This window comes from Colossoma macropomum, unplaced genomic scaffold, assembly GCF_904425465.1.
Source record: "Colossoma macropomum unplaced genomic scaffold, Colossoma_macropomum, whole genome shotgun sequence".
NCBI classification, from domain to species: domain Eukaryota; kingdom Metazoa; phylum Chordata; class Actinopteri; order Characiformes; family Serrasalmidae; genus Colossoma; species Colossoma macropomum.
In genome coordinates this window covers 31,260,972-31,275,975 of record NW_023494806.1, presented here as the reverse complement: position 1 = coordinate 31,275,975, position 15,004 = coordinate 31,260,972, and the positions used below count along the sequence as shown (strand labels likewise).

At 37.9% G+C, this 15,004-nt stretch overlaps 1 protein-coding gene and 1 long non-coding RNA gene across 2 annotated transcripts; one reads left to right on the top strand and one right to left on the bottom strand.

Annotated features, from left to right (window-relative positions):
- Positions 1-4,143: 4,143 nt before the first annotated feature.
- LOC118827539 (chemokine-like receptor 1) lies at positions 4,144-12,042 on the bottom strand. The gene is made up of 2 exons (XM_036598936.1): positions 11,976-12,042; positions 4,144-8,553 (listed from the first exon to the last, which is right to left on the bottom strand). The coding sequence occupies exon 2, from the start codon at positions 8,541-8,543 to the stop codon at positions 7,572-7,574; it is 972 nt and encodes a 323-aa protein (XP_036454829.1). The 5' UTR covers positions 8,544-8,553; positions 11,976-12,042; the 3' UTR covers positions 4,144-7,571.
- A 106-nt stretch (positions 12,043-12,148) lies between these two features.
- On the top strand, positions 12,149-12,657 carry LOC118827514. The gene is made up of 3 exons (XR_005008870.1): positions 12,149-12,205; positions 12,342-12,429; positions 12,593-12,657. It is a non-coding gene; the product is annotated as an uncharacterized LOC118827514 (long non-coding RNA).
- Positions 12,658-15,004: the final 2,347 nt, after the last annotated feature.

Here is a 15,004-nt window from a genome sequence, read left to right as displayed (position 1 = left end):
CTGACACCCTCAGAACAGTATTTGTGCTGTATTGCACTGCATGATGTAGCATATTACTATTGAAATGATAAGAAAAGACAATGAACCAAGCAAAACAGACCTTTCTAACCCTTAAAGTGTAGGTCTTTCCTTTAGAGAAACTGCAAAGAGACTTTGTACACCATCAAAAGGCACTTGGAAACTGGAGGAAACTCAGACAGGAAGAAGTCTAGCAGACCCAAAGCCCCAACAGGATCAGAAGACCAGTTGCTGAGAGTCAACAGCTTGGCTCACAGGACAAGGCCGTGACACTGGTTGAAGTAAGCAAGTTTCAGTTTCAACTGTGAAGACAAGACTTCGAGCTGCAGGTTTGACAGGTCAAATGGTTGTAAGAAAGCCATTGCTAAGCAGGATTAATAAGAAAAAGAGGCTTTCCTGGATCATGCAGCACATGCAGCGGGCTCCTGAAGACTGAAATAGGTATTACAGACCAATGAATCAATTGAAAATTTTCATTTCATCACACAGGTTTTTTGTTCTGTGTCAAGCAGGTAAAAAGATGGTTCCTCACCGAATGTCAAACATGGAAGAGGAAGCGTGATGGACTGGGGTTTTATGCTGGATCCGGAGTCAACGATGTGCACAGAGTGACTGGCACCCTGAGCAAAAGGGGCTACCACAGCATTAAAGGTGGCTACTTTACTTTATGCTTTAATTTCTGAGTACATCGAGACATTCATTTGAGTAAATGTCCATAAACCTGGAGAAATCATAGTGTTCTAAATCTTTTGACCGGTAGTGTATGTTAACGTAAAAGCAGACATTGATCCCAGCCAGAGCCTGAAGAGTCTATACCATCGTGGTGAGAGACAGGACAGGTTCACACATGCATCGCAGGACCACTGTTGCACTATGGAAGGTTAGCAGAAGGTGGGTAGTTCATGAAGTGAGATTAAATTCATGTACATTCGGAGCCAATGAATTTGTGACAGGGTTGGATGTTTGCAGCAGGCATTACAGTAAACGGAAAAACAGAAATTTACGGTAAAACAGAACTTGTATTTCAAATGGTGTAATGAATAAATGCATACCTTTTCTACACTTGGAAAGCAATAACCTGTCCTGTGATCTGAGGAACCTACTGCTTTCATTACCGGTTTTGCAGTTGGCAGTTGATGAAAGGAGAACCACCGGGGGCAGCATCACAGCACTTTCCAGAGCTAGAGGGTTTGTAATCGAGACAGTATGTCTCCGGCCATTGATTTTGCTTTGCTTGGCTGTCGTGACAACCACGAACCAAGCATGTAGTCCCAGAACTAAAAATAAAACCACCACACAGTTAACGTCACTACTTCAGCTTTGTCAAAACAGTGTTTAATGACTCTTCCGCTCAAAACTGAAAGTTATGTTAAAATAGAGAGGTCACGTGAAAGGTTAAGACGTAAACGGAGACATCCAGCACAATGGGGTGCTGATCTAGATAAACAGAATTGTTCACACTGGTGAACCAGATAAGAACCAGATGCTGAGGAGTTTAATGACTCTAAAGGTTTCCTCACAGAAGGTTATTACTTGAAATGGTTGTGAATATGTGGCCTGACGCCTGATACACTGTTTTATACTTCTTTTTTTTATGATAAAGAAAACCTTTTTTCGCTATTTCCCCATCATTAACATTGCATATAAAAGTCAAAAGGTGTAGATTCACTGGTGGGGCTGTATTTGTGTTGTACACATTGCAATCTCTGGTCGGTAAGTTTCTCTACAATGAACCATTTTACATCAAACCTCTCTGAATGACTTTGTTTCCATCTCAAACATTGGAATATTTGTATAAAATAGAATTCCCACTGCATATCCTTGAAGTTGCATGGAAACTCTGATGGGGGATTGAACATGTGCTCAGACGGAAAAAGTGTTGGCAAAACGTTCTGGAAAATATTTTGGTTCTGGCTAATGAGCCATTATACTCATAATGAATAACAAGTACATGATTGTTTTTACAATGAAAGTCCCAGAAGAATTTAACCAACATCCTTTATGTCCCCTTATAAGTAGAACCAAGCAACGAATGATAAGCCATGTAACAATGGCTGTTTTTCAGGTTTTAACTGTTTGCTTTGTTTTTTTTGTGAGACCTTGCTTCCTCTTTAAAGCCTCCACCAAAAAGCCTCTCCCAAAGTTCCACCAACAGAGCTTGACTGACAGTAAAAATACAAGTGCAAAAAGGATTTGGTTGAGTTGGAGTGTTAAAGTGAGGACAAATAGAGGAACTGCTATTATTATATGTAGTATGTAAACATTATTCAAGTACAAAAATGTCCCATTCACTTCACTTCCCGGTCCATACAGTCCAAACATGGAAACTAAGCTGCAAAAGTAGCCAGTTTTGCCCATTTTTTAATGTCATGAAACCCAACAAATTTACACCTATTGGCCTATTCAGCCTAGAGCAGTTTAGTGTGTTTCAGCCTGGACTGCTTTTAAATGAAGAATATTTAGGGCAGCCAATCAGAACAGTAACAAAACCAGCCAGTTTAATGAATTAATGATGAGGCTTAAAAATTGTTCTTGTACAAATCATTTATTATTACTGTTGTTGATAAACAAAACCACGCAAACATGGAAAAATAAATTACAAGACAAATAGAAGAAATAAAAAACAATGCAATCATGAAATTCATGATATGCATAGTACTTCTTCATGTACATTATTGTGTAAATATTGAAATCTTTTAGATTAAGTTATATTTTTTAACATATAACAAGTAAAGTCAAAGTACCCTGTTCTTTAATTTCAGTTTCTGATTAGTTTTAATGTTTGAATGCTTCCACTAATGCATCATGTTAGATTTCCCCAACTGAAGCTATGCAACACGGTTACACTATTTCCCATACATTTCCTGTAAACTCACACCAAGCAGACCACTTCCCACAGAGGCCACATTACCATGTTTGGGCTTGTCGTACAGTTTCTTTTTTCTAGCAAGGGTCAAGGCATTAAAGCCTTGAACGGCCAGGGCCCACCAGCAGGCCCAATGTTTTATTACACACTTCTATAACATAAGAATAGGTCATAGTTTGCATTGAAGTCCCTGTAGTTACTGAATAATAAGCTTTATTATGTAATAAGCCTGGGATTTTAAGGGGTTAATGAAATAGTGTGACTCTTAAATAGCCATGTTGCATGATCTTCTTTACATAAGGCTAATTTGATGGCCAGTTATTTGCTGTTGATTATTATTAATGTTATCATTTCTGGTAAAACAAGTCATTTAATTGCACACATTAATACACATTAACACACAGTAAATTAGAATAACATTCATTCCACTAAGGTCTCGAAAACAGGGCCTATAGAGCAAATGAGGAGGCTTGCAAACATAAAGATTGCATATACTTCCAGGTGGATAACCCAGAATGTCCACATCACCATGGAAGTAACAGATTAGGGATCCTCTGTCTTTGGTAGCACTTGCAGCTGTAGCCAAGAAGAATTTAGCAAATGCTTTACTCTTCCAGATGAAGATAAAGTCACCAGGCACTGTTACATCACCAATGAGTGCTCCTGAATGTAAAATAGAATGGCTTGTTGATGTGTTCATCGCTATTTTTTAGAATTATTACTTTGTGAATAAGTTTCCTATACAGTTACATATCGCTGCTGAAAAGAAAACCTTGTATCTCCAAAATGGTAACTTTACAGGAGAAAAAACATTCTTTACTTTTAATGTAAGTCAATGGAACCAGAGGTTTTTCCAAGTCATTTTGGGCTGTTTCTTTTGGTCCATTTATGAAATTTACACACAATGTAAAAGACAACAGGCATTTTCAAATTGTGTTAAAAACTGAAAAATGACAAAAATGGAGATAGTATGCTAGCTGCTACAGCAGAAGTGTTTTTCCTCAAAAGGTTTTGCTAAATTCTAAACATGTAGTCAGTAGTGTGAGTGTGTAAACAGAAAAATGCAGTATATCATTTCACATGAGCCAGTAAGTTAAGCTAGCTAGCAAGCAAGGTAGCTAATTAGCCACATTAGATGTGTATTAGAAGACTAGTTTAAAAATAACAGCCAACTTGGACCATAACAGATTTATTAGCACACAGATTTTCTATTATTGAGCAATACAATGTTGAGCAAATCTAGGCAAAGAGCATGAAAATAAAATGTACTTTATTTATTCCTGTAAAGCATATAATTCAATATAATATTGCACTGTAGAGAAAAAAAACATAGATGCATACATGTCACATATGAGTACACAGGCAATACAGAACGTACTGAAATGGACTTTCCCCTCAGACTACTGACCTCTAGTGGTGGACTGATATAGAACACAGAAATAGGAATGAAGTCTAAACATACAATTCCCTTTTAAAATTGATTTTGAAAGTGATATATTACATATTTCACATGATGACAATCAGTTTATTGAATAACTGAAAGTAATAAACACATTCAGATGAAGGTTATTTTGTTTACTCATACAGCTACAACAAAAATCTTTCTTTATGGTCAAATTTGTGATTGACTACGTAATATCATGGAATCACAGTTAATAATTGGAATCGTTTGGCAGCCATAACACATGTATAAGTATCCATTGGTTCCAAAAGTATTTGGACACTTTAACCATTGATCAATTCTTTAGGATACTTAATAAAACGTTCAACAAAATGATACTTGTTTTTGAGACACTTATCACAACATTAAACTGATGATAGAGTCTTTGTGTGGAGAAAGCCTGGAGAAGAATTCCAACCACTGAATGTGTTAAGGAGTGCACAGATTTCATGAGAACCAACCAATTTTCAATTTTCAATTTTCAAGTTTGGTGGTGTGGGAAAATATCCCTGCATATTTCTTAGAATGCTGGACAATACTGTATATATACATCATTGCTGTTGGGCAAAAACCTTTGCATTGTGTCAAAGTTTATGATCAGTGGACCAATGATCCAAAATTACTCGGAAAAATATGCAGTTATATTAACCTCCGTCAGAAGATTATTTTTTAATGAAAGGTATAATCTCCAAAATCTCCAATTATTTTTAACCAACTTGGACCTTAGACTAAAATCTTTGAGTGATCCTATACCTTAATTATGTTTATCAAAATTATCCATTGACCATTCCATTTTGTCACTACCAAAAACAGCCATAACACTACTAAAACTTTCAGTACCAAATTTTTCAAAAGGATGCAGTCCCAGTTCCTGCTCTAAAATGCAGGGGTGTGGATAAAATATGGGCTAAGTTTTTATTTTCATTTTTTTAATTAAAGTCATGTTGAATCTAAATATTTTAATGTCACTTGAAAAGAAATAAAGTGCAAAAAAAATATTTTCTCATGTTGAAATTTAGGGGTTAGGGTTTGGGACAGTCACCTTCCAAAGGAATGTACCCTATAAATGATGATTTTGTACCTATGTAGTCTGTTATTTTCTCAAGTAATTCACTGAGGTTAAATACTAACAATCTATAACTATCTTAGGTCTGAATACTTATATGTAAATAAAAATCAGCCCCAGTTTGCTATCTGAAAATGACTTCCAGTGTACCTCATTACTCATTATAACGTTCACAGTGCTAAGCGTAAAACTCTTGCACATAAGGCTCAGAATATGTTTGTATTTTGCAGAATACCTCAGAATATCTCAGAGCAGATACACTAGGTTTTTAGTACACACTAAAACCTACTAGGTTGTTTTGAATTTCTTAAAAAATACACCTTTTATTACGTTGGCCATAAAACGTTGAACATAACATGAATAAACAACACAAAAAATCACTGGCTGTGGCACAGTGTGTTCTTTGGATTTTTTGGATTTGTTTTTTGGATTGTTTATTATTTTTTTTTCTTCGCACCGCTAACTAAAACAAAAACAGGCAAAACATCTTAAAGTGAGAGGATTTGTAGATCACTTTCATTTGGGAATTTTGGAAAAGTGAATGGAGAATGTAGAGTTTCTTTCTGACTGCTTTCACGTGCACCTCTGATATTCATCATTTACACTATATAAGCTGATCTACACCAGAGCAAGCATAAGACAAGAGGATAATCTCATCCTTCTGATGTTTGTTAAAAGTTCTAGCTTTACAATTTATAGCTGGATGTTAGACAACTTTTAAGCAGACATTAACTTTATTTGTAAAACAAATGTATTGCAGCTAGCTAATGCTAGCCAGAATACTCAACCAACTTGGTGACCAGACTTGATATCACAAATGCTACCTTTGTCCACTACACATGGTAAAAAAGTGTAACAGAAGTTGATTTGAAGGTGTTTTGAGGTGTGCACTGATGTAAAGTATTGCTTTTGGTCATCTAAGATAAAATTTTGCTTTGGGTTTGTTTCAGTCAAAGTGTGTATGTGAGTTGAATAAACTTGTTTAATTTGCTCTTACCAAATGAATCATTTTCGTATGCATGTTGTTATGTAATGTTATGTACTTTATTGGTCCTACAAGGGAAATTTTTAATTTGTGAGATTTAAACCTGCTACCTTCCGGTTGATGGCTTATACCATATAAATAAAAATAATGCATGACCACGCCATATTAAAGCATGGGAAAGAGAGCCTAATGCGTGGCTTCAATTAGTAAGTCATGGGAACAAAATAATAAGTCACCACCATGACTTAGTAAGGCATGAGAACAAGATCATGCCTTATTAAGCTGTGGTCAAGGCTTTATTAACTAATTCCCACGCCTTACGAAGTTGTGGCCATGTATTAGGATCTCGTTCCCACACTTTATTAAGTCGTGGCCACCACTTAATTATTTAATTCCCACAGTTTACTAAGTTGTGGCCATGCATTATTTTTATTAATACTGAATGTCACCAGCAGGGCTCTGTAGTATTAAGTTAGAAAACATATTTAGTAGAACATTACACAAAAACAGGAGACATGAGAAATAACTGAACAAGACTGACTACTTGGACTAATAAGTCTCAATTTGTAACTGGGGTTACTTGGATTGTGAGAAGCAGAAAAAAGCAACCAACCTGAACTTTGGACCTGTAAAAAAATATCCCTGCAGTTTTGTTTTGAAAAACTGAACACGAGTCTCCTGAAAAGAATGGAAGCTGAATGTGGACACTACATACTGAAAAAAGTAGGTTTCTGTAAAATAATTTATCAAATATGTGTTTCCTATTTAGTTCCCAAAGCTAAAAAATCAATAACTTGCACTTAATGGCTGTTTTGAATGGAAATAATTCAAAGGGTGTTCTTTGACATTTGCATTACATGCAAAAACAAGATCTATCCATTCCTGCAGGAATACTGAAATCTTTCCAGTGCTAACAAATCTCTTTTCATGCATTATTGGTATGGTGGGCCTTTGACTTATTTTTACTGACATTTGTGCAACATTTCATACAAAGTAGAAAATGACCAAGGTTTGGTACTCATGCCTGATAATTCTAATGTTCCTCTGGCCTTGAACTTGTTGAGAAAGAAAAGTAACCCTTGGGAATCCCTTGGAATGTTGGAACATCCTTGTTTTCCCATTTTCTTTTGGCAGAGATTCATTGATTAAAGTCAGTACCTCAGCATCTGACAGTCTGTTTTCCAGATGTACACCGTTACTCCTTGCCATTTAGTGCATGCATGCATTCACCAGATTGATTTTCGTGGGCTCTTGGTTCCTTTGACATCCAGTCCATACTAATTTTGCATCCCACTAACAGATAGATCACAGGGTTGATGAAACAATGAGCTGCAGCGAGCACAGTGGTTGCTGGTAATGCGTATGCGAAAGGGCTTCCTTCAGCTACCTTAACGAGCCTCAGAACAAGCAGGGGCGTCCAGCAGATGAAGTAGCCAACCTTTATAGCACAAATGATTCGCTTGCAACTCTTCAGATTGTGATCCAGTGGTCGTACCAGACATGCACTGGCTCCCATCACAAGCATAGGAACCAAAACGCCCAGCACGAGCCTGCTGAGAAGAACAGTGGTCATTTTTTTCACTCCATCGGGTGTTGCGCTCTCTTTGCCTGAATCGTAGTCATCGATGCACTGCACTCCGATCTCTGTGCTGTGAAGCTCTCGGTAGAGCAGAGATGGGCTGCTGACAAGCACTCCGAATGTCCAGGAGCATATAACCATTACCAGGACTGTGGATGGGCCACGGCTGCCACATCTAGTGCCTTTTGGGCACCTGCTGCTGGCACTCCACAGGCTCAGCAGAGCACCCGTGGAGAACATGCTGGCATAGGTAATGTAGGATGAGAGCTTGCAAAGAGCTGTTCCAAAGTGCCAGTTGAAATGATGCCATGCGTACAAGAGCTGCAGCATCAAGAATGAGGAGAAGACCAAGTGCGTCATGGCCAGTGCCAGGACCCACACACGGGTGGTAGACTTCTGAAACTTACCCTTCAAACCTGTGATGATCACGTAAGAGTTGAGGGTCACACCCAAGGAGCAAATAATAAAGTACGAGATAATGTACAGCATCCTGATGCCATTGAAAAACACAGCATTTGCTCTGGTTTCCTCTATCTGCCAATGATTATCTTCATAGTCATAGTCAGGCTCTGTCATGTTGTAGGACATCTTGGAAATTCTGGAAAAAAAGAGAGTGTGATGAATAGATAATCAATAAATACCAGTAGACAGACCATGTAGGCCTAGTTAAGAGCACCAAATATCAGCGTTTAAGTGATAATCTTACATATTTTAACATTTGTACTTGTGCAAAAGTAGAAACACTCAGAATATCCCATGAGTGAAAATCAAAGTTATCCATAGTTCTGCTTGAGTACATAAGCATATGAATATACCATCATTTTAAATGTACTTTAGTATTAAAAGTACAAATACTTTTAGGCAGCCCAAGTAGAACTGTATAGAACTGATACCTAGTGTTATTAACTAAGCTTCTGCCTTATAGAGCCCATTACTTATGAATGATGCTTAATAACAGTGTTATAAAAGGAACAAATGTGCCACCCTGTAACTTAAGACCCGTTGTAACAATCCAAAGTCATTTATTTTATAAAACATCTTATATCATCTTGTGATTAAAGCCATAAGCTGTTCATAAATGCTCAAGTATTGTTTTATAAATACATTATTCATTGCTTATGCATGTGTTATAAAGTTCCTAGGTATGTAGCCTTCAAATTAAAAGTCTTAGGCAGACATTAATATTGTTTCAACTTATTTATCTTGTCAGCAAACACACTGTTTAATGGTAGAATACATACAATTCATGAATATAAATTCAAGAAAAGGCATGTTGTTTTTTGGAAGTTATTCGAAAAATACAGCTAGAAGAACACAAGTTTGGTTCCTGACTTCTTGGTGCGCTCCAGCCATTGCACACAATCCATCATCAGCACAACTGATTGAGTTTAACCCCTTAACAAGCCATGGGCCCACCAGTAGGTTCAGAGTTTTATTACACACTTCTATAACCTAAGAATACCTCCATTAGTTTGCATTGAAGCCCCTTTAGTTACTGAATAATAATGCTTTGTATGAAATAAACCTGGAATAAATGCTGGATTTCCTTTGGAAATTGTTAAGCTAACACATTCAAATACATAAAATTACATCAACACCTAATTTGGTCATGTACAGTTCCAACCGCTATCTAAGGATCCCCCATCACACCTTGGTACCTAGTTGGGAGTGTGAAGGTTAGCACATGCTTCGTCTGAGACATGTAACAGGCCACCATATCTTTTAAACTTATGTTAGTGCAACCTCACTGTAAAGCTCAATGTGCTTAGAGGAGAAGGTTAACTGCTAATTTTGTGACATCAGCTAAGTGATGCCAATGGCTAGCATGTTGTTGGGATAGAGGATGGGCCATCCCACCCACCCACCAAGAGGCAGTGAGACCAACTATGCTATCTTGGCATCCCAGCCAGTCAAACGATAGGACCAATGCTTAGACCATATTATCTTATGACCATCTAATAGTAGACTTTCAAGCTGAAACTACTCAAACACTCCACCACCATAGAAAAAAACTACACAGCTAACAACAAGAGTTCACACCATCTGAGTGAGTGCTATTTCAGGGAGGATTTGTTTTTTTCTCTTGGATATCCAGACCAGCAGTCCAGTCCTGCTGATTTCGCCTTGATGCCGATGCCTGTCAATACTAATATGCCATGCTTTGTATAGACAGTACTGTTAGAGATCCTTCATTTATCTAATTTTCAGGCAAAATAACCATTATGTTTATTTTGAATTTAGAGAAATTTACACAGAAGCCTCAACAACTAAATATAATGTAATTTTTCAGTATTTAGTATGCCCGGCTTTTGCCTTTCTAACAGCTCCCAGTCTTTTCAGGAAACTTGAACTTTCAGTTCTTCAAAGAAATTTGCCAGCATTTTTTTCCCACCCCCCAAAGTTCAGTCTTAGGAGTTGTTTGCATTTTCTGCTTGTCTACCTTTAATACAGCTTCCATTCTTTCAGGTGATTTGCTTTCAATATTTCCCACCCCTAAAGTTCAGTCTCAGAAGTTGGTTGCATTTTCTGCTTCTCACCATCCAAATAAACCCAAATACATGTTGAGATCTGAACTTTGGTGGCCTACCAGGTCTGACAGGGTTCTTAGGAGCCTTTTTGTCTCTGTATGTTTTAATCATTACTTCACCTTTGGAAATTCCTGTTTTTTCCACTCAGTTGTCCTTGGCTCAAGCTTGTCTGATCTAACATCTAATCTACTTAGAAACATCTCCTGAAAAATGAATAACTTAATGGCCGTTTTGACTTGAAATTAAGTGAAAGAAGGATGAACTTATCCATTTATGAGATGCTGTTAACAAGAGCGACTTACAATACGATGCAAAGTCAAGTAGAGAAATTCAAGAATTCAAGACTTGGTGTATTAAATAAATACTGCTAAATAATGATAGACCCTTGGCATGAGTAAGTAAACAATAACAATAAACAAGCGCAGAAGTTTGAGGAGGATAAATGGTTCAAAAGTGAAGTTCAAAGGAGTGCAAACAAAGTGTTAACCTAAGCATAAGTCTTCAAATCACACAGGAAAGAACTGAGTGGCTGTGCGATGTAGAGTTCAGGGGAAAGTTCATTCCACCACTGAGGGGCAATGCTGCACAGTGTACGATGGTGCAATGCTGTCAGTGGTAAAAAGGTCCAGCAAGATAAGTTAAGGGTGAGACTTATTATTCCTGGTGCACCACCGAAACCAAAAGTAAACACAACATGTATTGGCAAAGTATAGTGGGAAGCAGACCTCCTGGAGCAATGTGTGTTTATGACCCTTGCTTAATGACATGGGTTCATTGCCCGAAATGAAGCCTGGGAATTATGTGAGGAGGCTGTAATGTTTGTGTCTTATTTCCTCTGTGAAAGCATTCCATTACTATCCTCTATCCTATCTGCTATGAAACATTTCCTCAGATGAAATCAACATGAAAGAACTTGTAGTGGGTAAAAGCACATTCTAAGATATGCGGAACAAACCTCCTCTTGGCCATCTTTGCAAAATGTTACAGTCGTCATGCAATAATCATTATTCCACAGTCTCAGTCGCTTGAATATAATTCTTGAAAAAGTAAAACATTTTAACCCACAAAATGTGTAAAGCATAGTTTTCCAACAACATTGCAATATAAGAAGTTCTAAATACATAAGATATTCTAAAACAATGCAACTTCATATCATAACATAACACCATATACTTTTATAACAAAATATTCTCTCATAGTAATGAGCGTATATATATATATATATATATATATATATATATATATATATATACATAAAATCACATGGTAAATACATACTGAACATGATAAATACAAATGCAAGGCTACATTTGATGCTTTACCCAAATTAAATAGTGTTATATAGTAAGTATATAGTAATAAACAAGTTATTATGCATGCATAAAGCTTCATAAGGCTGATCATTTCAATACATCCTGCTATTGTTTATCCAGTTCTTATTTGGGGGATGGGGAGCATGCATGCATCCAGCCAAGCTCAGAGACATTCTTACCTCAGGCCAATGAAAGAATCTTGTGGTTTATCCTTTTGCAGCAGAACTGAACTCTGAAGTTGTTTGCAGCAAATGAAATGCCAAAGGGAGGTCCATGGCAAGTGAAGGTTCCACCCCTTTACAGATTTTTGTGAAGGGGCGGAATCTTCCAGTGCAAGTTTCCCCAAGGAACCGAGAAGGCAGCTTAATGTGCAGACACACCACCTTCCTTGAAAGGAATCTTGTCAAATGTAAGGAAGCAATTCACTTTTAATGTTACTTTTCACAATAACTCACTGCTAAAAAGACTGAAGACTAGATGTAGAAATATAAGAAGGCAAGATCTGAAAATAATATTAACTAAGACTGTGACTTCTCACTTAATAGCACTGTGCTTGCAAGGTGCAGGGTTCTTCCACACCAAACTCAGTGAAATGGTGGAAATTGTCAACAACATAACTCTCAACAGGTTCTTGTAAGTCCAAAACAATCTACTATCACTTTTAAAAACAATAATAACATGGAAGGTTCAAACCATGTGAGATACTAAGCAAATTCTGGAGGACTTCTGAGAGTTCAAATAGTGTTATTCTGTTAGAAAACATTCTTTTAACACATGTCTCTAATTTATGGCTTAGCACATCTGGCCTGGACTGTCCTTCTCATCTGGAACAAGTTTCACTGAGTGAGTGGAAAGTGTCCAACTATTATGCTCAGGCCTCACAAGAAGCCTTTGAAACAAGGCTACAGCGTGTTACAGATATGAAGACCCTATTCTCCTTAGCTCTGGTGCTCTGCTAGACCCAACTAGCTCTCTGCCAGATCCAGCTGCACATATTCAGTCAATTTGCTTAACTTACTGTTGTTTAAATATTCTTTACATGTGCTTACTGGATGATTAACACTGATATTGTTTAACAGAACCTTTAGCAAAGGACACAGCACTGCAGATTTCAATGTTCATCCTCATCAAGTGCACCTGACTTAACCATCAGCTGATTAGCATGGCTTCTTTTGTCTGAGCTAGGCTCTATGAAAGTTTGGAGACTTTTTTCAGGCTTTAACAAAGCAAACATTAGGCAGCTAGCAAGTTAGAACTGGGTTTTTGGTTCACTAATTTGAACTTATTATTAATAAATGGATAAAAGGGCAATAGAACTGGCCCAGTTTGGTAGACTGTCTATGAAGAGAATGTGGATGTAGTGGAGGGTAAATGCACATAATTGCTTTTTTTTTTTTTTACATATCTTTTAATATTTGAAATGCTATTTTCTTACCAATTCTTAGAATTGACTAACTTCTTTTTAGAGTTTAGAGAGATTTTTTTTTAACTAAATCATAGTTCACACTATATGGACAAAAGTATTGGAACATACCTTCTAATCATTGACTAATTAATTCAGGTGTTTTATTCAGTCCCATTGTTACAGGTGTTTAAAATCAAGCACCTAGCCATGCAGTCTGTCACAAACATTTGTGAAAGAATTGGTCATTCTAAAGAGTTTACTGAATTCACTGGCACTGTAAAAGGTTGCCACCATTTCAACAGGTAGGTTTGCAAAATTTCTTCCCTCCTTGATATTCCACGATCAACTTTGAGTGGTATTATTGAAAAGTGGAAGTGTTTAGTGTAACCCTGCTAAATAATCAGTCATAGAAGTTTTGTTCCTTTAAAATAGTTCATATAAATTTGGTTTAATATTGATAAACTATGTTATATTCTTTGTCTTTATTTCTTCTCCCTTCTTTTAATTTGGTTTCAGTTCATGACCTGAGCTCTCTGTCAGAGGCTGTGCAGGGAGAAAGGGGCGGGGGCTAGGGGGACGAGGGGGGAAGGGAAAGAGCGAGGAGGAGAGAGCGAAAAGTTCCACGGTGATTCTGTGATTAACGGAACCACCGCTCTAATATTACAGTTGTGTTATCAGCTCGATATCACGAAAACAACTGTGCGACAAGGAAAGAGATGGTAATGTTATGTAATTACTGGTACTTATAGCAGTTTAGCTAACAAGTTCGACACTCATTGAACTGCCCGCTAGCCTAGCTCAGACTGGCCGCCAGCCTCGTGTGATAGTTAATATTGGACTTTTTGGTTAGCTCAACCAAGCCTTCTCCTGTCCAACCAAATTAGTTATAGACCTCGCTCAACGCTCAGCCATCACCAGTTAGCGGTTTAGGTGACCGGAAAGCCCAAACTTCCACTGGCACCGTGGGAGTCTGCACTGTTAGCCGCCTCAGCCGACTAGCCTAACCCCTCGGAGCCCCGTGAGCACACGCGAGCACACCACCCCCCCCCCAACCCCGAGCGACGCTGCTGCCAGGGAGAGGGAGAGACTTGAGGGAGTTCGAGGGAAAGAGAGAGAGAGAGAGAGTTCAGCAACACAGTGAGTTAGAACAACTGTTTAACTATCTTGTTGGCTCATAAGAGTGAAGGGGCCATTGTGTTTTTTTTGGCCACGATGCACCCTAGCAACGACCCAGGCCTGCAACGTGAATAAGGTTTTGAGAGTGAGAGTGTGAAAGAGTGCGCATGCGTGGGCCCACTGCACAGTTCAGTTGTATTAGAATTTGAATATATGCACTTTGAGTTGAGGATTGTTTCTAACAACAGTTGAGAACAATAGCTCTGTCTTAAACTTTATTTTCTTGAGAGTGTTTATATTGTGTGTTTGGGGTGTATTAAATCCAATATCTATATACATCCTACATGTAAGTATTCTAAGTGCTGCTTATTTCATCAGAAGGGGGTACTAGCATAGTTCCCGTCTACCTAATTTATTAGAGGCACCACCAAGGTATGCTTTTTACAGTCCTTAAGCTAGAATCTATCCGTAAACAAGCAGTAAATTCATTCAGAGCTACTAAACCACATCAACAGAACCCAGGGCGCCCTAACGGGACATTTAGCCAAGTTCAGATATTTACCATGACCCGGTGTAGGGGCGCTACATTAGGAACCACAGCAACTCAGCCACAAAGTGGCAGACCATGTAAACTTACAGAGCGGGATTGCTGAGTGCTGAGGAGCATAGTGCATAAAAAAAAATCAG

Coding starts and splice junctions, on each gene's coding strand:
- LOC118827539 (XM_036598936.1), bottom strand. CDS start 8,543: ATGTCCTACAACATGACAGAGCCTGACTATGACTATGAAGATAATCAT.